Source organism: Lampetra planeri, chromosome 8, assembly GCF_965212315.1.
Source record: "Lampetra planeri chromosome 8, kcLamPlan1.2.h2, whole genome shotgun sequence".
Classification (NCBI taxonomy): Eukaryota; Metazoa; Chordata; class Hyperoartia; order Petromyzontiformes; family Petromyzontidae; genus Lampetra; species Lampetra planeri.
The window spans coordinates 6317165-6340548 of NC_136114.1; the positions used below are offsets into that span (position 1 = coordinate 6317165).

At 43.7% G+C, this 23384-nt stretch overlaps 1 protein-coding gene across 1 annotated transcript in view; it reads left to right on the forward strand.

The window, feature by feature from the left end:
• The first annotated feature begins 1478 nt into the window (after positions 1-1478).
• Positions 1479-23384, forward strand: part of ACSS3 (acyl-CoA synthetase short chain family member 3) — a 31473-nt gene continuing 9567 nt past the window's right edge. Inside the window, 12 exon segments of the mRNA XM_078596793.1 lie at positions 1479-2020; positions 2022-2086; positions 11211-11355; positions 12638-12826; positions 14254-14388; positions 14736-14876; positions 15588-15668; positions 18210-18305; positions 19391-19542; positions 20017-20120; positions 20263-20358; positions 22130-22193. Of these exon segments, the coding sequence (XP_078452919.1) occupies positions 1784-2020; positions 2022-2086; positions 11211-11355; positions 12638-12826; positions 14254-14388; positions 14736-14876; positions 15588-15668; positions 18210-18305; positions 19391-19542; positions 20017-20120; positions 20263-20358; positions 22130-22193 (1505 nt within the window). The 5' untranslated portion in view covers positions 1479-1783.

Here is a 23384-nt window from a genome sequence, read left to right on the forward strand (position 1 = left end):
CAAAGCTCTGCCCCCCCCCCCACCCCCTAAAATAAAACATGCTTCAAATCGCTTTAAACTATTGTCATTGTAGTGCGTATTTAATGTGCCGCTGCACTCTGATGTTGTAGGAGAAAACATTTATTACAAAGTCTATTTAATTAAGTAGAACGTGTTGCCTATATTTATTTAAAGTTGCGCATTTTGATGTGACGTCACATTTCTCAAACCCCTTCCCCCCCTCGTCACACATCGTCACAAATGTCTGACCCCCCCCCCCCGCACAGGTACGTGACGTCATTTATGGACGGTCCCTCGGGAGACAAAGGCGGTCGCGCATGGTGCTTGACAACCCACGCACCCGCTCAGTCGTTGTGCCGTGCCGCCCTTCAACAGCAACTTGCCCCTAAAGTATATATTCTTAGTTCTAGATTTGAAGCTTTCGTGACTGCAAGGAATCATCTTCTTAGGTTTTTTCGGTAAAGTCACGTAGAAAGTAAAATAAAATAAAAACAAAAATCACGACGTTTCGGAGGCAACGAAACGTCGTGATTTTTGTTTTTATTTTATTTTACTTTCTACGTGACTTTACCGAAAAAACCTAAGAAGATATATATTCTTAGGTTTTCGGTAAAGTCACGTAGGTAAAACATTTCAATTTCAATTAATAAAAGTAAAATAAAAATAACATTTTATTTTACTTTTATAAATTTTATTTTTATTTTACATTTATTAATTTACATTTTTTACCTACGTGACTTTACCGAAAACCTAAGAATATGAATCCTTGCAGTCACGAAAGCTTCAAATCTAGAATTGCCCCTAAAGTTTTAGTTGACACGGGGGCGGGGGAGGTAGTGGTGGTGGATATTTGTCGTAGTACTTAGCACGACCACAAAGCTTTTCGTGAACACGTCACCACCACGGGGGGAGGGGTGGATGTCAGCTTTCCAACATTGCGCCACTCGCTTCGTCGCCTTTCGTTTATGATTGCTGCTGCTGCTGTTGTACTTGGCCGTGGCAAGAGCGCAGAGGAGAGGGAAGAGAAGAAGCGACGCCTTAGCTTTGTAGTTTGCAAGCTGGAGAAAGTTTAAAAACACACGTGGGGTTTTTTTTGTTAGTTTCTATATCCACATCGATTTTCTTAACTTTACACGCGAACGCGTCGAAAGCAATGCCCCCATTGTAAACGAGAGGGGGCGCGTAGCTGGAATAACTTGGCAGGGAGGTGAAGAAGAGTGGTGGTAGATTTGGGGGGCGGGGGGGGTGGTGGCTGGGGAAACATGTATAGGGGGGCTGGGGGAGAAACGTGGAGGTTGGTACATGGCGGTAGTGGCTTTGTGCAGGCGTGTGCTGGGTATGCTCCATTGTAGTGGTATCAGCACTGCTTGGTAGGAGTGGTGGTGGTGGGGTGGGTCGGTGGGTTGGTTGGTGGTGGCCACCGGCGGAATTGTAGTCGCGTCCCTGCTGGTGCTGCTGGTCCCACATCGCCCATGCCTTCGTGCGCATCCGAGCAAAATCCGCATTTATCGAGTCCAGGGACGCAGAAACTCCTCGCCATCATCAACCACCAACCAACCACATCGCTCCAAACTCCACGTTCCTCTTCTGCACACCCGCACTCAGCCTGCAGCTCCGCACTCAATAAAAAGGGATCCGACCCATCTACGACCTCGGCAAAACGCGCTCGGACACTTGCGTCGTGTGTTCACGGGTTGACTCAAGGCAGTCCTCGGTAACCAGAGCCTCCTGCAATCACCATCATCATCATCTCTCTTTGCCCCCCTGAACATCACCATCAACGATGATCCGCGCAGGTTGCACCGCAGTTGCCTGGTTTCCCCGCTCCCCCTTCCAACGCTGCCACCTGCCCGCCGTCTCGCAGCTGTCGCTGGTGCACCATCATCAGCTTCACCTTCAGCAGCAGCATCAGCAGTCCCGTGCCAGCTCATCATCATCCTCCGGCAGCAGCAGCAACTACGATGCCGCTTTCAAGTCGGCCAAGTCTGAGCCGGAGCGCTTCTGGGCAGAAGCTGCCAAGGGGGGTGACGTGGACCAAGGGCTTCGATCGGGTGCTGGATGACTCCAAGAGCCCCTACACGCGCTGGTAAACACAAGTTTGTTCTTTGGTTCTTTCAGGTAAAGCCACGTAGAAAGAGAATACATTGAATAGTAGAATACGACGTTTCGATTGCAACGCGAGCGATCGTCATCAGGTACGAATTAATGAGAAAAACAAATTTCGATTTAAAGCTTTCGTGACTGCGGGGATTCATCTTCTTGGTTCTTTCGGTAAAGCCACGAAAGAACCAAGAAAAGAAAATACAAAGTTAGTAAACTTAGAAATATAATGCAATACACACACAGAGAGTCGGCTAAAACAACAGTCAACACCCTACCTGGTTGACAGTCAACAACCTACCTGGTTGATTAACGTTCTTCCAAAGAGTGCTAATTTCTCTCTCTCATTCATTCGTACCTGATGATGATTGCTTGTGTTGCAATCGAAACGTCCTATTCTATTATTTAATTCATTATCTTTCTACGTGATATTTACTGAAAGAATCAAAGAGTAATTCCTGCAGCCACGAAAGCCCCAAATCAAGTTTAAAAGTTTGTTCGTTGCCTTTGGCTCCGTGCTCCTCGGTCGGGTGTTGTGCGTGTGCCGTTGTTGTCTGTGTGCGAGCCGTCTCACGGATAACGTCAGTGGTGATTCATTGAACCGGTCCCCGGGGCCTCCTCCCTCCTAGGTCGACTCGGCCTCAAATGAGTAGCTGGTGCGGTTGTGTGGTAAACGTCGCCACAGTGCCGGCCTTTGTAGGTGCTCGCGAACAGCACTTCTCCCCAAACAGTCTGTTACAGGCTACACTGGGATGGGTGGTGATCTTTGTCTTTGCTCTCTCATGAAACTCATTGGTTGTGGTTGACAGACGTGGTTTGTCGACTTCTATAAAACCTTGCATAACATGACCCCGGCCAAAGGAAGGTGGAGTTTCCACCACTGCGCTGCCAGAGATGCAACTTCACCAAGGTTCAATTGTTGTTTTTTTTTGTATTCGGGAGATAATCCATGACATGCCCGCACATGTAAGTCCTGCAAATAACTCTTACATGTACAACGTCATCCATCCACCGTGTGTGTAGAATGTCAGGGCCGAGTGCTTGTTAGTGAGCAGCTCGGATTAGTAAGGTTGGCTTCGTACGGTGCGAAAGAAGTTCAACATAAAGTCCTGTACATTCATACAAGCATGTTGGTATGGAACTCGTGATACACCCACTATGAATCACTTTTGTCAATCCACTGCACGATGAAGACCTCCTTTCACGCCTTATAAGCTACTTGACTATACTTCACCACGCTGGTCAGTGCGTGTTAGGGCATAGTATAGTACAACTGTAGATTTTTGCTGCACTGCACTCTGCTGACTACATAGCCCCGTAAGAGCCGACAAAATTTGCTTTATGCATGGTATGTTGCAGGCTCAAATACCGCTTAGCTTCAGAGAGCTGACCAGGTTGTGAGAGTACTCGGTAATTTTGGCATAGACCATCACATACGTATTGTGTACAGGTAAACAGCAACATACGTACCGTATTGTAGGCCTATACTGATGTATTGTAAGTGATCATGTAGCTGACATGCTTAATACTTATGTAGTACATTGCCAGTGTTTGACACCACCCCACCTGTACACTTACCTTCTGGAACTGATTGAAATGCCGAATGCTGATCAAGTCGTTTGCATAACAGACTGCTTTGTGATGCTTATCATTCTATTCCAACAACGTGAGTTGTGAAATATATACAAAGATGGTACTTGATTCTCTCACTTATCTCACATATTAATCATTGATTGTGAACACCGCTACAGTACCGGGGAGTGCTTGATAAGCCCCTGACAATGTAATGTATTTGCCGATGTGCTTTGTGCAATTGTTCTTTGCCTCTCTATCACGTGCAAATGTGTTTACGCAACCTCCAGTTTGATAGTTCCTCTTGGAAGCCACTTTGGAAGTTCTGATTAAAAAACAATACAATACTGTATAAACAAGATCATCGCTTGTTGTAGTTATTTTTACACTTGAATTTTGTCAGTGCTACATTATCACAATTGACCGTTATGTCATGCGAGATTAAGTGGCCATAAGCATTCACCGTTATAGTCGGGTTAAACCATACGTCTGGCATTTTTTCCAGTAGCTATACAGGTTACAACAACTGCTGCTGCTTGAGTGGCATTACATATCTCAGGTGAAAACTAGACAAAAAAACAAGTTTTACCAATCAAGCTTGACATCAGAGGTTTTAGCCAAAGCAACGGACTGACTTCACTTTACACACTACTGGGTAATTGCCCTGTTAAGTGCCTCTTTATTAACGGGCTGGGTTCTCACTAACATGGCCACCTCTGCTCCCTTAGCCTCGATGTATCGATGGTTCTGGCTGTGTGATGGGCTGTGTGTCTCACTGCCGCGACCACCGTTGCGGTGGTTCTCTTGCGTGGACGCGCTTGCCTCTCACAGCGCAGTTGGCAGCGCCGCAGCTTGTGTTACACATAGACATGACATGAACTTGCTAATCCCCCTAATCTCTCTGCCTAATCTCTCCCATCAACATAGTGCTAATCTCCCATTAACACTGCTGTTGTGCACATATGCGGGGACGGTGCTCTTGTGCGGGGACGGAAGCTCAAATCATGCTAATATCTCTCCCTAATCTCTCTCTCCCTAATCTCCCCCATTAACACAACTGACGTGTTTGCTTCCGGGGATGGAATTCCTTTCCCGCTCAGATCCCGCCTGCTTGCCCTTCGCCACATATATAACCTTGTCGTAACAGCTCTCTCGCTGGTTCAGCAGTTACATTGCTGGATTATTTTTTCCGCATGAGGACGACCGCTTCTGTTTATTTTTCTACCTACGTGACTTTACCGAAAGAAGCAAAGAGTTATGAGCATTTATTAACCCATTTCAATGCATGCCATTCAAATGACGTTATTTGAGCACTGGATCGCTGTTGACTTCTCTGGCCTCAATTGTCAATCCGAGAACATACTGTGCATTGCTTTACAAAAACAGCTGGTTTGCCAAGCGCTTGTTCCCCGCGAGTTCACTCTTTGCTTACTTGGTGAGAGGTGCTGGCAGAGGCAGACGTTTCCAAGCACGAACGCACGCTAACATTGACACAGGATACATCACAAGCACATTACAGCTTTGAAGCTGCCTGCACACGAAACACCATTGTTCACATGCGGAACGATTGATGCTTGTGTCCAACGTGGCAGTGAATGTATGAAAGTAATGAATATGCAATACGGTAATTGGTACCCATGATGCGATATTGTAAGTGTTTACTAACAGCATTCACATACTGTATATATTTCCATTTAAAGCTTTCGTGACTGCAGGGATTCATCTTCTTGGTTCTTTCGGAAAAATCACGTAGAAGGGAAGTAATAAAATAATAAAAAATTTATTTTATTATGTTTTATTTTTATTATTTTATGACTTCCCTTCTACGTGACTTTACCGAAAGAACCAAGAAGATACTGTATATACTTTAAGTACTATGCTCAGTAACAAGTACTATGCTGAACAAGTACACGTTCAGAAAGCACATGCAGAGTACATTTAACTAATGAGCTTATTCGATTGCAAATTGAATACAGCTTTACAAATGTACTGTACTATACATTGTCACAGTGGATATGCCTTGTATTTCTTTATCTTACATTAACTATTTTAAAAATATGCAACCAATTAATAAATCTTGACTTAAAGCTTTCGTGACTGCAGGAATTCATATTCGTTGGGTCTTTCGGTAAAGTCACGCAGATAGGTTCAAAATTAATACAATAAATAAAAGTTTCTCAAAAATCTATGTAGAATTTTCTTATTTGTACTTTTAAGAAAAATCCAGTTCGTAACCAAAAATAACTTCACATTAAAACAAAAAGCCTGACCTTAAAAGGGTCAACATTCCACACCATCTAACCGCAGAGTCAAATGTGGCCTTCATATGACACGAGCCCACAAAAACCACAGCATAACGATACGGATGCAAATTGCACAGATAAAGCAGAATGTGAGAGGTTGCAATACTTAAACACTACAGAAGTTGTGGCTAATTCATCAATGGGGTAATACACTGCGAGGTGGCATTGAGGTGTACTGAGGACACCTAAGCATTCCTCACAACTGACATGCGACATTGAACTCGGCTCACACCACTTTTGTAAAGTTCAGACAAAGAGCGGCTGAGTCAGCGTGTAAGCCGGCGACGTCCAGATATGGAGAAGAAAGATTCAGTGTTGGCCTGGTGAGTTTGGTGTGCAAGCGGGGGGGTGTTGCATGGTTGTGCAACAGGTGGCAACTGGTGGCTCACAACTGGTGGATGACTAGATTAGTACTAGAATTCTGGAGTGGGTGACTTGCTGCTGACCGGATTGGTGGGTTTGAACTTAAACAATTCTGGTTATATTGACCAAAAAAGAAATCTACACACCACGTAACCAGAGTTTTCAAAGATTTTGAAAAGAATTTGAAAGCTGGTTGAAGGTTTTATGCAATCCAAATCGTGTGATGGTGAATGTTCTTTTTTGTCCCCGAGGATCGTTTGACCTTCACGGTGGTCAGTGTGAGTTGGTGAATGTAGGACCCAGGTTTGATTTATATATATTGTTTGCCAGCTGCGGCCTATTAATGGGGCAACGTTTTTGGCTATTTCGTCAAGATGTGAGTCTGCTACTATGTTCTATTAAGTAGTTGCATGTGATGCATTGTACAGTATTGTATATATGCGAATGTGTGGTGAGGTATTAAAAATTATACAGCATATGAACCTTATGGCGGGACCCATGGGTCCAACAAATAAACGGAAGTCAATATCGCAATTAATTAATTAATTTCTTTTTGCCGATTCCGTCACATCGCGCACATAAACGCCGCGACCCACCTGGCGCGGATCATTCTGTTGTCATGTCGTTGCCGAAATTGCCGTAGTCATGAACAAAACTTTGATGAGCGCATCGTGTAGAGCTCGTCAAGAGGAGTAGATTGCCGTATCGTTCGCCTTAAACAGACATAAGATGATGTCGCATCGCTGTTTATGCGAGAGCCGGGGTCCCGCCATAAGGTTCATATGCCTCTTTTAAAATTTCCACCGTTGAAATGAGATTATGCCCATCAAGGGAGCTTTTTGTGTTAGTAAGTGAATACAATTTAACAAATTAAATATCAACATCTACCAGCAAAACGTGTTAATTCTCACCGACACCCACGCTGGACTGCCACAGTAGTAGCTTGGCGCATGCGATCATTATTAATGTTGGTCATCACAGCATCACGCCTTTATCCAATTACAGTGCTGTATGTTTAATGCACCACAATAAAATGTTGTATGTCGATGCATTACTCATAATTGTTATGCATATTGAGCCAAACAGATTTGATCAAATATTTGGGCCGATCTGAAATTCTATAAAGGCCAGGGTGCAGTCGTTTGTGCACTGAACTCTGAACCCGGTGTCCAAAGTTCAATTCCCAGACATGGCTAACATCAGTGACAAGTGATACTTTCACCAACCCACACTGACCAGCATGATAACAGTCAGGTTGGCTCTTATTTAATCAGGCAAGTCCATTGCAATGTATTATCAATTAGGCAAAGGAGGCTTGAGAGATAATACATGAGAGTATAGTAGTAATTAATAGTATTATTTAGCCTGTAATACTGACACAAGGTCTTTCCTATCGACTTTACTCTCCATAGCGTGATGTGGTCTGATAACCTGGAAAAATGTTTCAGAGTAACGGTGGGAATTGAACAATTGTGCAGCGTTAAGCTGCTTCAAGTGCTATTCACACTGACCAGCAGGCTGTCCAGCCACTCAATGTGTATACTGTAGTACAGACATGGACATTACAATCAAAGTCAACATTGACTAGTGTTACCAGGTTTCAAGTTAACTTTTATATTGGAATAATTGTCACATATAAACAATTAGGAAAATCGATAGGATGTTTACAAATGTATGCATCCTTCAATAAACTTGTCCAACTCATGCAGACAATAGAACCAAATATTACATCCTTTTTCATTTGTTGAGATAAATGCATTTTGCACAACGTCAGTGCATTTTAATGCAAAATACGCCACAATGGATTTCAATTACAAACACTTCGGCAGTCGTTAGGAACGGACTATACAACCAATCCATGCATAACAATCACATTGCACTGTTTGCTGGCTGATAAAGATTTTAAAAAATCCGTACTTTAAACAAGTAAACTCCTCGACATATACTCTTTGTTTTTTTCGGTAAAGTCACGTAGGTAAAAATAAAATCAATAAAAATGAAAACAACTAAATTAAAAAAGATCAATCGCTTAAGTATGCCGGCTCTTTTGATGTGTTTCCCCACCTGAAGACGGACGCTTGTGTTGCGCCCGAAACGTCGTGATTTAATTTAGTTGTTTTCATTTTTTATTTATTTTATTTTTACCTACGTGACTTTACCGAAAAAAACAAAGAGTATGGATCCTTGCAGTCACGAAAACTTCAAATCCTCGACTTATTTGAATAGATGTTTACTTATGTTCATTCAAACCAGTTACGTGTTTGTTTTGACTATAGATTGGAACACGATGATTGTTTTATCTTCATGATTTGCAGTCTTCTCTATAAAGCACATGCACTGTCACTTATTTACTGCTTCTGTTATGCAAATGTTGCGTGATACGGTCCAGCTTTTAAGAGGTGAATGTATGTATGTGTATGTATGTTGAACTTCTTCCATACCGTACGTAGCCAACCTTGCTAATTGGAGGTGCAGGCCAGAGGCCACTTGCTCGCACCACGGCTTGCAAGAGGGCCTCCACCAGAACGAGCTCTCGAGAGCCACTCTAGAGGCTTTGTGGCCCTCGTCTTCCACAATGGCCTGTCGTCTTGGAAGAGGTGAAAGTACCCACACTTTGCGTCACCACACACGACCTGCTGCCGGTCGACTATCTGTTGGTGTACCATTTACTGTGTACTGCTGAGTGGACAGAGGCGTGGGCTGGGGGGGTTAAGGAACCTGTCTCATTGTTTCAGCTGCCCCGCTGGGAGATCGAACCAGCGACATCTGGATTGCAAGTCCAGTGTGATCACCATTGCAGAAATGCATTCTTGCCTCGTGACGTTTAAATGCTGGACGGCTTATTGTTGCATCTGCAAGTTCTAATATTGCATATGGGCAAAGTCCAACTGGTGCTGCAATGTTTCATTGTGAGCGTTGAGAAAGTTAATTGTTAACAACTGGTAGTCTACACTCAGCTGTTCTCTGGTATCACTTGTGATAGTTATGCAAAAATCGTGTCCCAAAGTTATGTTTTATTTTGCAACATGTATTTTATTCAAAGTTGTACTGTTGCCATGAAAATGATACTGGTAGGAACCTCCTGGTTACACCAGCCCACAGGGGATTATTGTGTCCGTCCGTCCGTCGTGCGGGGAGGGGCTGGGTGGGGAGGGAGGGGCTGGGTGGGGAGGGGAGGGTGGGGAGGGGCTGGGTGGGGAGGGAGGGGCTGGGTGGGGAGGGGAGGGTGGGGAGGGGCTGGGTGGAGAGGGTGGGGCTGGGTGGGTATAGGGGAGGGTGGGGAGGGGCTAGGTGGAGAGGGTGGGTAGGGGCTGGGTGGGGAGGGTGGGGAGGGGAGGGTGGGGCTGGGTGGGGGGTGGGAGGGGTGGGGCTGGGTGGGGAGGGGCTACTCACCCCGTGGTGCCCTTATAAAACCCAACGTTTAACCTACTCACGCCGGCTTGTGCCCGCCCTCACAGTCGGGCATATTTGCGGAATACACCACGCCGCCGTTGACCCTGGCCATTGACCGAGCAACCCAACGTTCCTACCAGCTCCCTCCGCAGGAATGTGTTTTATAGGGTGTTAAGAGTAACCTTGTGGTATAGTGGTGGCAGTGCTTAGTGCACTCTATGGATCCAGAAACTGACGTTCGATTACCAGATATGACTAACATCAATCGCAAGCAATTTCTGAACTAGTTCTGGGCATCCCCTTTCACTGCTACCCACACAGACCAGCATGGAAAAGCACGGTCAAACAACCCCTATGACTGACATTGGATTCCTCCAGTGTAAATACATATTCTGATTCCGAATCTGAATTTGCAAGAACTTAAATGGTGATTAAATGATAAACAATAGCCTTGTATTTTTTTGTCCTGAATGGATTTTTGTTTACATTAAAAGTGGTATGCAGGATATTTTTTGTGGTGTTTTCCTCAGTCCAATTGGTTTAAGCTTGAATACAGTCTATCTTTAATGCGTGACAAATGACACGTTCTATTATCCATTTTCAACCAATCATCCAATAAAAAAATTAGCTTTTACCAATTTGTATTTTTTGGAATTTGATTTTGATAATTATAGGTTTAAATAACATTAGAGTCACATTACCTTAAAGCAGACAATGCATAAGCAGGCAATATGTATGTTCATTTAACACTGCATTGTTGTTTATTCTCAAGCTCTGTATGTATAAAAGGTTTAGATGCTTGCTCTGGTGACTCAAAATCTATTAAAACATGACGCATCAATAAGTGTTCTGCGTTGTGTGGAACTATTAGCAGTACATTTTAGTGCGGTTCATAGACATGTTGACGTGCTGGTGTGGTTGTGCTACTTATGATGCCGTGTTGAATGTGTGCAAGGGTTGACATCAATTCATTTACCCGTTGAATTGGTGCAGCGTGTTTTAGTATGTTGGTGTACCAATGTGGTCGTGGTGCTTTGTAACTGAAGGCGGTGCGTTGACCGTATTTCATGGCAGAGCACTGGCAGTGGTTGCGGTGGTGCTGGGTCATTGGGGGCCCAAAGCATACATTACTTATGTTTGCATCACGTGACGATGCACATTATAGAGTGGACAAGCTGCGTAACTTAACCATTGTTAATCACGGTTGGGTGAAATCATTACATTAATGAAATACTTCTGATTAGTTTAACAAGCGTGATTATATTTGAGCTTTTTTTTAATTTTAATAAGCATCTCTTGTTTGAGCTGATATTTCGTGCCCTCCATTTTTTTTGTTGCATGAATCCATGGGCCCCCTTTGAGCTGCTTGGCACCTTCAACTTTTGCTGAGTTGGTGCCTCGTGCCAGTACTGCGCGCTGGTGCTATTATTAAGGAGACATGCTGGTGCCAACGGCGGTGCGGTGTGTGGGCCCTGCTAGGTTCGTGGACGGGCAGTTGAACATGTGCTACAATGCACTGGACCGGCACGTGGAGGCTGGCCGTGGAGACCAGTCTGCCATCATTCACGACAGCCCCGTCACAGGCATCGTTCAAACCATCACATACCGCCAGGCTCTAAGCGAGGTAAACGGGGGCCCCCTTCACCTTGAACACAAAAAAATGAAAGTCAACTATTTAGTCACTGCTCTCAAAAACCGTGTTTCCCAACTGCATTCCGCACGCAGTGCGCGGTGTGTTAATGGGTTAATTTACACATGAATATAAAAATGTTGGTCATAAAAAAAGAGGATGGTGGTGAGGTTGTTATCGACTGGAGTTGAGAAACATTGCTCGAAAGCCAACCTCGCTTACCATCGTCAGGCACAACGCATTGTGGACTCTTGCACAATGAAATGTATCAAATCTAAATTTAAATTATCAGATTTAAAGCGATGGGGCCAATTCATATGTTGGCAGAGGGCCTTTTAATTCCACCAAAGCACTTTGGGCATTTTTCCATTGGTTCTACAAAGACAGTGATATCCACGAGGCTTGATTGCCCTCCGCAAACGTGGAGCGGTTTTACCCATGGACTGGATTAATTTAAAGATTTGGTCTATCAGCTATGAGACCATACCTATCATTAAATATTAGATTCCCATAAAAAAGTAGCACTGGCATCACAATACACCAGTGCACAAATCACCAGCTGAGCAGAGGGCAGTGAAACGTCAGCTCTGCAAGCTGTATATCTGACCCAGGTACATAACACCGGGTCTCAACGCGGTGATAAATGATGTGCAACCTGCTCGACCACATTGTTGTGTGTGTACGTTCATGTTTGTCCATGTATACGTGTGCATGCATGTGGACGCATGGCTGTGCAATCACACCTAAGAATGTTGTGCTCTTGTGTTGTCCTTGTTATGGCTGTGTGCGTGTGCAATGTTGTGTGAAAGGTTCTATTTACATAAACTGACTACTATAATGACTGAGTGAATGATGTGGGTTGCATGCTTCTTGCGTGTGCTTGTATAATTCGTTCATATATATTTTACAAACAAATGCCTCCAATCATTATACCTAACTATATATATCTTGTTTTTTAAAATCCTCGTGATGGTAAATTACATATATTCATTTAATTGCTAAATGAATAATAACGAGTTCTATTGGTGGCGGCATTTGAGTACCGACAGAAATCACATTATTGCTACCATCATTCATGCTACCTGGCTCTTTTCAAAAGCAGTGTGGCACTCTTTGATCTGAATAGATGTCATTGTCCACAGTGCGAGCCTACTATGCTATATATCAATGCCAAAGTGTCTGGTCAGGCTAGCACGGGGCAGCACCATTCTGTTTGGCGACCCCGTGTCTGAGCGTACGCATGTGTGTGTGTGTGTGCGCACGCGCCTGTGTGCAGGTGTCTCGTCTTGCCAGCGTCCTGGTGAAGAATGGAGTGCAGAAGGGCGACCGTGTGGTCATCTACATGCCCATGATCCCCCAGGCCATGTTTGCCATGCTGGCCTGTGCTCGCATTGGAGCCATCCACAGCCTCATCTTTGGAGGCTTTGCCTCCAAGGAGCTGGCAGTCCGCATCAACCACGCAAAGGTGTCGGAGCGTGAAAAACGTTCTCTTAGATGTGGGCTGTCTCGCTATTTATATAAATCCATTTCTCTACCGATTACGGTTAGATTGTGTTATCAGATCGGACAAAAATATTTGGAAAATTAGTCTAACTTTTGTTCTCATGCTTGCCGCTGGGCGGGGTTTTCTTACTGATGTCATCGGCATTGCAAGCCGCATCACGCTGGGCGTGGATCTTTGGGGGTTTCCTGACTTCAGCAGGCAGGTTATTGGGGCATCTGCTATTTTCAATCTATGTCAAAAATAGTCGATTATAATTGTGAAGCACCTTAACTGGCTAAACATTCATTAATCAAATTCCTCCGTAACCGACTTGTTGGTATATAATTGCAACATCACCAGGGCAGGACAAATCTTATTTGCCTGGTCCCAGGCTCATTCTCTCAATAGCTTCACCACCTCTGACCTCCCACAAAGTGATATACATTTTACCAGCCACAAATGATGATGGGATGAATAGGCTTACGATAGATATGACCTACTTATTAATAACTATCTGAATATGTCTCATTTACTGGAGATTTGCAATTCCCACATTAAATAGTAACCATATAGTGTAATTGTAAATATTCAAGGTCAAGTAATCCACTTTTTTCCACAAATATCGATTTCCCTGTCTGATTGCCATTCATTATATATATATCCACTTAAGTACTCAATATGTTGGTTATTATGTCTCCATTGATGTCTTTCATTGTACCTTGCAAGATTAAGGATGATGGATGTATTTCTGGTTTTATATTTTTTTCCATAAATCTTTGGCACTTTGCAGCATTGTGCCTTTAGTATTGTATTTCAGCATTTAACATTCAGATTACAGATTAGCATCACTTACTCCGACATTAAGGCTGTAGTTTTGCACATTCGAGCCTTTTACATTAAATCAATGCAAATTAAATCAATAGTTTAGGATTACATCAGCATGATATCCCTTAACATTGTACTTTTAGGATTGCAGTATAGTCATTATCTTTCAATATGAAGCCTCTGGTGTAGCATTCCAGGCATCCATTGTTTAACCCATTGTTTAACCCATTGTTTAACCCATTGTTTAACCCATTGTTTAGTGTGGCTGTGTTTGTACAGTAGTGGCACAGTGGTTAGAATGCCGAACTACGAACCTGGCACACCAAGTTCGATTCCCTCTCACAGCCAACACCAGTGACAATGATCTGAACCGGTCCTGAGCCTCTCCTAGGTCGACTCAGCCTCAAATGAGTACCTGGTTCGGTGTGTGGTAAACATCGCCACGAGGGAGACAAAGGCAGCGGGTGTGGTGCTATCCATCCACCCCCTTGTGCGTTGTGCCAGCCTTCATAGGTGCTCGCTAACAGAACTTGCCCCAACAGCTTGGTATGGCTACATGGGGGATCTTTGTCTTTTGACTACAGCCCAAGATGGTGCTGAGTGCTTCGTTTGGGATTGAACCAGGCCGTCAGGTTGCATACAAGCCGCTCCTGGAGGCAGCGCTTGACATCGCCACGCACAAGCCTGAAAAAGTCCTTGTCTACAGCCGGCCTGGCATGGTACCATGAACACGTGCCCTCCTGGCCACACCATGCCACTCCGCACAGCAGCTGCTTGCCGTTTCATACTGTTGAGCAGGAACATTGGACGAGCAGCTCATTCCCATGCTTCAAGCCCTCCCGAACACCACGCCACGTCTGGCAACAACATTCTGTACCACCCCCGTACCGTGTTGCACCGCATTACTATGCCATGCTGCTAACCACCAGCGAAGCACGGTTGCAATAAAATACAGCGAGCAAAAAATCTTCGTGACGTTTTGGAAATGTCAAAAAAAAGGCAAAACGATTATTGTGCCTGTCAAGATGTTCCTGACATTTGCTCTTTCTTGACTGTGCGGTGACAGGCGCGGGCAACGCTGGTTCCTGGCCGGGACATGTGCTGGCAGGAGGAGGTCTCGGCTGCCAAGCCCCACGACTGCGTGCCCGTCTCGTCGGACCACCCCCTCTACATCCTCTACACGTCCGGCACAACTGGAGCCCCCAAGGTGCGAGCACGACGGTGCCTCCCGCTATTCAAGAACGATGGGTGGATCAGGATTGGCCTCAGACACTGTGCTGCCTCCAACACACAACTGCTTCATACCGCAGATGAGGCGCCTGCCATGGGGCGCACATAGCACGTGTGATGAAGCCATGAATGTCATTATGTGGGCCGTGGTAACGGACACACAAATAGACTTTACACATGTAAATGACCACTTTATGTTACAGCCAAAATATGGTTAATTGCTTACCTAAATATACTCATTCAATAATTGCTTAATAATATTACTTTTGTTTTCAGATTTCGATCTTAGCAACGTAATAATGGTGCGGTTAAGTTTGTAGGAAGATTTTGTGCTCTTAGAAACCTTTTTTTTTTACAATATTACATGCCTAAATCTGTGACCAATTCCTAATAGCCACAAACACAGATTCAGAATCTTTATTTATATCAGTGGAATCTTATGAGCTATTTTGTTGTCCAGAAGTAACATTTTAAACTAGTGAATTGTGAGTGCTAATATGGCCTAAATATCATCAACGATATCAACAGTAACATGCATTCACACATTTTACACATATATATAAAATGCAATTTCATTTGCTTGACATCTGAAAATAACGTGGACTTCAAGTCGAAGTATCAATGGTTGATACTGAAATGCGCTGGCGGTGTGGGAACGATTGTTGTTTCGTGTGTGTGGTAATGGCAGGGCGTTGTGAGGCCTACTGGAGGCCATGCTGTCATGTTGAACTGGAGCATGTCGTCCATCTATGGCCTAAAGCCTGGCGAGGTGAGGTTATAAAGGCAACCCGTTGCGTATCTGTATAGCGCCTGTTTACACAGACCTGAACTACGTAATAATTTTTTTTTATTTTGACTGCACAAACATATTTCCAAACTTGGCATTTACTCCAACATCGAAATCATGGATCAATTCATTCTTATTTTGAGTATCTTTAGCGAGGCGTAGCCATCTTCCCAATTTCAGTACTGTATTTGGATTTTTTGGACTGCTGCCAATCAACACACTTTCAGGCTTAAATGTATAATATAAGTGGTAACATTATTTGACCAAATTACACTTTGGCAAGAAATTCACCTCCTGAGTGCCGTGATAACAATAGTATAGCATTATGTTTTGCCCAGTCATCTGAGGCTACATGCAAGAATTCCACATCACCACAAGTGAGTTTACAGGCAACAGCACTGTCCGATCAAAGTGTGAGGTTACAACAAGAAGATCCTTTCAACTGTAGTAATAATACTCACACCGGCATTTAATGCAAGGGAATGGCTACTTCCATGATTCCATGGTACTGTACTGGCTGGCAGCTTTATTGGTGACGGTTTAAAACCTTGGCCCTTTGACCTTCCTACCCTGACAAGGATTTCCAACCCCCATAAAGGAGAGTGTCCAGAAGAAAGATTCTATTGCATTTTACAAGGGCACTGATAAGCAAGTTGAGCAAAACACTCAAGTGATATTTTTTTGTTACCTATGAAGGCGCAATTATTTTATTTATTTATTTATGAGCCGCATGCTGAAGCAATTATTCGCAGGAAGTGTTCATGTTTTTACACTGAGGGGCCGGGGAGGAGGAGGAAAATGTAAGTCAACATTCCAGTTTTACAGCCATATTGCTGTCACCTTTGAGATGTCACGTGCTCACCGTGCGTGATCGGTGATGGTGCTACAGTGGCATCCCTATCCTAATTAGACACACATCGATGCTGTGGTTTGTTTTCCCACTTTACAATAGTTTAATGTCTTTTTGTAACGTCCGTTTAAAAGACACTGCCTGTTTTGTCAGGCACGTACAATTCATAACCCACGTTTCATGCAAACAAATATAGGAATAATCTTTACTATACGATACAAACAATTGGCGTGTTTGATTATTTAAATGAAGCACCGACAAACTGTTGGAAAACTGAACCAACAACGCGGACGAAACAGTCGTGGAAAATAAATCGTGCACTGCAATGTATAAAAAAATCAATTAAAGGAGGGCGTATGCCAATTGCAGGGCAGGTAATTGCTTGTGGGTTTTCAAACACAAATAAACAGTGCTCTCTTCACAGGAGATCAAAGTGAATGTTTCTACTATCAGCATTGTTCAACAAAAAGATAGCAGTACTGTGCCATAAAATATGAGGGTAGAGAGAGCGAGCCTTGAAACAGCTTTTGCTAAATAGTGGCAGTATAATAGTATAATAGTATTCAGCCACAGTAAATGTATTTTAAGGAAAAATTCAATCTGACATGCCCCTCATGGCAGATTTTTTTAAACGAGGAATATTAAAATCGTCTTCAGGTGAAGACGTCGTGATTTTTTATTATGTTATTATTTTTCTATCTACGTGACTTTACTGAAAGACCCAAAGAATATGAATTCCTGCAGTAATACGAAAGCCTTAAGTCAAGAGGCATAGTAAGTTTTAGAAAATATAAAATTCATGAAATGTTAATATATATTTTCAGTTTTGTTCTTCTGACATACACGGTTGTAAGCGATGGAATTATAAGATTATTATTCTACCAAAAAGTTATTTTTGCTGAAACGCTCGGGAAAAAATAATGGTCTGAATGTTGCACTATTAACATTGATCAGTGAAATGTTTCTAAAGTTACTCGTTCATATTTTTCTCATTAAAGGGCGAGGTTATGTAGGGCATACGTTATGTAATTTAACAATTTAATTATAAATCCCAACTCAAGTGATACTCTCACATATCAAACCCTGTTTGGAAGAGGAATTCATCAAAGCGTTGTACAATTATTTAGTTAAATATACTTTGCTGCATTCTTTATGTCTCCTGAAGTCCTCAGTCGTAAGTATATGAAAGTTCAGAGAGAAAAAGAATTGAAAACAAATAGTCTCCGAAGACATACATCTACATAAATTGGGGTTTTAAAAGTTGTAGACTTCAAATTAATAAATGCAGCACAATGGTATTTTTATTTTAATAATGTCACGAGATGAGACAATCTATGTTTCTGGCTTGCAAATTTAAGAAACGTTTTCTCACCTCATTAAAAAATCTACGTTTCGTTCATTAGCTCAGTGCATTTAATGATGTTTGATATGTAGGGGGGGGGGTGATTGTATTGGTAAACATCCATTTTCTAAAGGAACAAGCTCGATTATGTGTAGTACAAAAATCGAATCCTTGACCCAATTAAAATACCTGTAAATGTAGCCACTCTGTGGTTTTGCTCTCCGAAAGTCACCGTGAAGTGTTTGCAAACGGTGAGTTGGTAGCACGGTGTATTTAGCCAATGTTGTGATGAATTGAGTGTGGAGTTGGGCGTGTGTCCTCGGGCCTGCAGGTGTGGTGGGCTGCCTCTGACCTGGGCTGGGTGGTGGGACACTCGTACATCTGCTACGGTCCACTGCTGCACGGGAACACCACCGTTCTGTACGAGGTGAGCTGGGGAACAGGTGCAGCGGTGGCCACATCAAAGTTCAAAGTTTCATGTATTTGGTGTAGCCCTGTGAGCCATTCGGCTCTTGAATCGGGTGCAACCGCAACAATCAAAAAACAAAAACATGAACAAGAAAACATCTTAAAGTGACTATGTGCAAACAGAAAATCCAAGAAAAGACAGCAAAATATTGCTGAAAAATCACCGTACATCAACTCTGTGGAAATATCCCAGCCCCACATTCGTGCCATGCTGCCCCTAATAGGTGTTTACGAATGACACTTGTTCCACCCATGTATAGAAGTTGTGTGAATTACATACCTGTCAACCCAAACGGTTTACCCGTATTCTTGTATAGGGATATTGAGTTTTCAGGTCCATACGACATGAAGCCGTTTCAAATAGTCAATTTGTTTGTGTTTCTCCCTTGCGATGGGATTTTGTAGGATGAACGTTGAGATTTATAAGGGCACAGGGTGACCAATAATGTCTGAATTGGTCTGTAATAAGATAGGCACTGATAACGGGTAGACAGGTGTGGAATTAGAATTTATATTTTACATTTCTATACTGTGGCAGTCTTGCACTATGAACTTCACATAGGGTTGGGGTTAGGGTTTGAGTAAGGTTTGGGGTTAGGGTTAGGTTTAGAATTAAGGTTAGACCTAAGGTTAGAATTAAGGCTGGGGTTAGGGCTAGAGTTATAGTTGGGGATATAGTTGATTACACGTGTGTATATGTGTATATGCTCGCTAACAGCAATTGCCCCAACAGTCTGTTAAAGGCTATATGGGGGATCTTTGTCTTTGTATGAGAGCGGTAGTGCAGTGGGTTCAATTCCCGCTCATGGCTAACACCGTGACAATTATCTGAACTGGTCCTGGGCCGCCTCCCCTAGGTCGACTCAGCCTCAAATGAGTACCTGGTGCGGTGTGTAAACATCGCCACTGGGGAGACAAAGGCGGTCAGCCGTGGTGCTGGCCACCCACCGCCGTTGTGCTCTTTCTAGTTGCTCGCTAACAGCACTTTCCCCAACAATCTGTTAAGGCTATACGGGGGATCTTTGTCTCTGTGTGCTTGGGCAGGGCAAGCCCGTGGGCACGCCGGACAGCGGAGCCTTCTTCCGCGTGATCTCGCAGCACAAAGTCGTCTCCATGTTCACGTCGCCCACAGCGCTGCGCGTCATCAACCAGCACGACCCGACAGCTTCGCTCGGCCGCCAGTACGACATAAGCCGGTGAGGCTCACCCCCCTACCGCCTCTCCAGCTCAGCCATGTGCCCATCGTCAGCATCGTCACTTGGCATTCTCAGTCCGGGTTTTGCCACTGCCCCCAAGATTATCATCATCATCATCATCCTCAAATGCATAATATGCCACTGCATAATGAGTACTCTTCATGCAATGTTTGTGGAAAGCCTGCAGGCACCAATTCTGGCAACTCTCATCTCTAATCCAATGCAGCACACTTCCTGCAGAAATGTACCAAATATATCAAGGGCAATCATGAAAGACGCCTTGAGCTTAGATGACGCGTTTTTGGGTAAATAAATCGATTACTTATGATAATGATGACAATGATGATTGCAAGGCACTATTCAGTGTATAACGTCATGGCGTATGGATAAAGCTGTACCATACTTCCGGTTCAACAAATAATCTTGTACCTGTATATTTAACCACCTGTATATGAAAACTCCTTGCGGTCCCAGGTTCCGCTCGATGTTTGTTGCCGGTGAGATCTGCGACAAGGAGACTCTCAACTGGGGAAAGGCCACCTTCAACGTCCCCTTGCTAGACCACTGGTGGCAGACAGGTGAGGCCAGACGCAAATCATCGCCGACAGGCTACACCGACGACAGCCTACACCGCGGGCAGCGCTGTCGCCTGCCTTTCCAAGCGCTCGGCCGGCGACTAACGATCGCTTGTGTCGTCCTGCCCTTACTGGGCGCTTGCAGAGACGGGCTCGGCCATAACGGCCACCTGCATAGGACTCGGCGGATCTCTGTACCCGCCAGCAGGGCAGTGTGGAAAGTCCGTGCCGGGATACGACGGTAAGTGAACCCGGACTCCCCACCGTCAGATGTGACATTGAGGTGCCCGGCCCCAGATCACGTGACAGCGAGCCATGATAACACAACCATGTTGATTTTTCCGTAGGGTTACGATAAAGATTTGTTTTTTTACGTGACGGTTTTTTACGCTGGAACGTCACGGAGTGCTTTTTTCAAGATAAGCGACTTGCATCGCATCTCATTCATGACTTTTTTCTGTTTGAAGGGCATCCCACGAGTGGCACCTGTCTGTGGTAACATGGTGACTCAGTGCCTGGCCTGAAGTTGGACTGTAGCCTGCCAGTAGGGGGGAATTATTACCAAGCTAATTGCCAATTGCGTAACAATGGTCATCCTTTACTTAACTCAACTCTTGGGAATGCCAAATTTGAGCTCTGATGAAGCTAGTTTACAAAATTACGTGCTGGTAACAGTTTACGTTTAAATAAAATGCCTCAATTGAGGAATGGTACCCGAGTTAGTTTTCCATTCAAAAATGCAGACAACACTGACTTAAATAAATCAGGAACTTTAGCCTCCTAGCACCTGAACACAACAACATTCATGAACATAATGGACTTCACAGAGGCCTACCGACCACCTGAGCAACGTGGATGTGGAAAGTTTTGTTTTGTATTGACCACATAATTACCATGAATCATATCCTATAGATAAAAGTAAACGAATATTAGATACCATTATGCCTGGCTTGTACAGATGGATATTCAAAACGTTTCTTTTGGTCACGTGTTTACTTCTGTTTTTCATTGAGTTCATCGACTATTAATCAGCATTGGCATCTTCACTACATGGCCCCTGATGTTGTGGAGTTGTCAGCGTTTTATGTCCACATTCATGCTGGACAACATGGGTCCTAAAGATGTTATGGCTTATGGCCCAAATTGTTCTTCAAAGTTTTGATACTGAAACAGAGCATTGTGTGTTTAACTATTTATCATAATTACGGTCATTATCACAATGCATTAAGTGAAATAAATAATGTTGAATGTGATTATAGACAATGGCGAGGCCAGGATTTTCAGGAAGGGGGGCAACCCCTCCAGCAATGAAAAATGATAGGAGTTGTTAGTGAATAAGGAGTTGTTAGTGAGTAAGGAGTTGTTAGTGAGTAAGGAGTTGTTAGTAAGTAAGGAGTTGTTAGTGAGTAAGGAGTTGTTAGTAAGGACTTGTCCCTTGCTTTTTATTGGACAATCGAGGGTCGAATTAGAACTGTGTGTGATCGACATCGCGCTCGCTGAAGGTGAAAAGGTGAATGCCTTCAGGGAAGTCGTGTACTGTGTACGCGACTGCGCACAATTCTGTGAGTCACTTTAACTGCTTTGCCGTTACTTATTGCCAATTATGGACTCAGACTATTGTCCTATCATCTCATAGAGTCCCTGGCACGTAATAATCTGCTACACAGTGGCAGTGGGGGTCGCAAAATGCCGATTTATTACTAATAAACCCCAATGATCCGATCGAAATTAGGGATTTCGATCGGATCATTGGGGGGGCACGTGCCACCCCCCCCCCCCCACTGGCTCCGCCAGTGATTATAGACACTACTACAGTATAGATGTTTAAAAGTACGGTAATAAATGTTGAACTGTCTGTACTTTCAGTGTATTGTCAAAAGAGTTGGTATTATCACTCATGAAAAAAGTCAGAGACAATTGCATGCTTATGTTACGTTAAATACCGCATTGCAGTAAGCGTCCACTGCATGGAGGTTTAAGTATGGTGCCTTGATGTGCGGTCAACTCCACAGTGAAAGTGGTGGACAGCAATAACCAGGAGTCAAAGAGAGGCAACCTGGGAAACATTGTCGTCAAGTAAGTCCACACGGATTCCAGAGAATCCCTAGCACTGAACGAACACGAGGTTCATACTCTTAGGTTTGTTCGGTAAAGTCACGTAGGTAAAAAGAAAAAAATTGCTGTATCACAGCAATTTTGCTGTGACGGTGCCACCTGAAGACGGAAGCTTGTGTTGCCTCCGAAACGTCGTGATTTAATTTATTTTCATTTTATTTTTACCTACGTGACTTTACCGAAATAACCAAAGCGTATGGACCCTTGCAGTCACGAAAACTTCAAATCTAGAATCGAGGTTATGAACAATCATTGTCTTTGGCTGCTTCTTTGACCGACGTTCAGACGAAAGAGGCTGTCTACCCGCATCTGCTCTGCCCTGGCAATGGTATCAGTTATGATGTGTACCTAGCGTGGAATACCACGTGTATCTTATGCAATGCATTCGCTGACAACCTGCGCCCTGGAATAGCTAATGAATCGAGACATCAGTGTATAACTTCTGTTGCTGTTCTAGAAATCAGTTGCTTCTCTCTCTAACGCGCCATACATACCAATGAAGAACAATATTTGTTCTTGCATTTTTATCTGGCATGCATCTGTTTACACGATGCTTGCAAATAACAGTAAAAAAAATTCCTTTACTGTTAAAATAAATGCGGTCAACAGTTCAATGCATGTGCCTCCTTTCATTGGTATTTAATAAGAGCTCATTAATGCACTGTCCTTTCGTACAACCGCCAATTTAATCAGCTTCTGGATTTATTATATTCCTGCTGCATAAACTTGTATCAAGCATTACAGCCCAGTGCCTCAATAGAATATTTATGCCCGCAAGGCGCTGATCTGTTATATATTCTCCGCATAAGCCTGTGCTTACACACATATATACAATCTCCATTGAGCCACGAATTCATTGACATATTGAATTTGTATCAAAGCACCATTCGGTACCTTCACTGAAATCTGTGGTAGCAATGCATCGGAACGTTGATTAACTGCTGATTAAAAATACATCTTGGAAGCTTATGATGATGGTGCTGCGCAAACGATCGGGACGAGGTGGGCGTTGGGTGTCCTGCCCCCTGCCGGCTGCCATCATCACACGCGGCGGCAACATTACAGGCGGTCCCCGACTTACGAACACCCGACTTACGAACAGCCGTACTTACGAACGAGCTTCCGTAAGATTGTTTTTTAACCATCCGACTT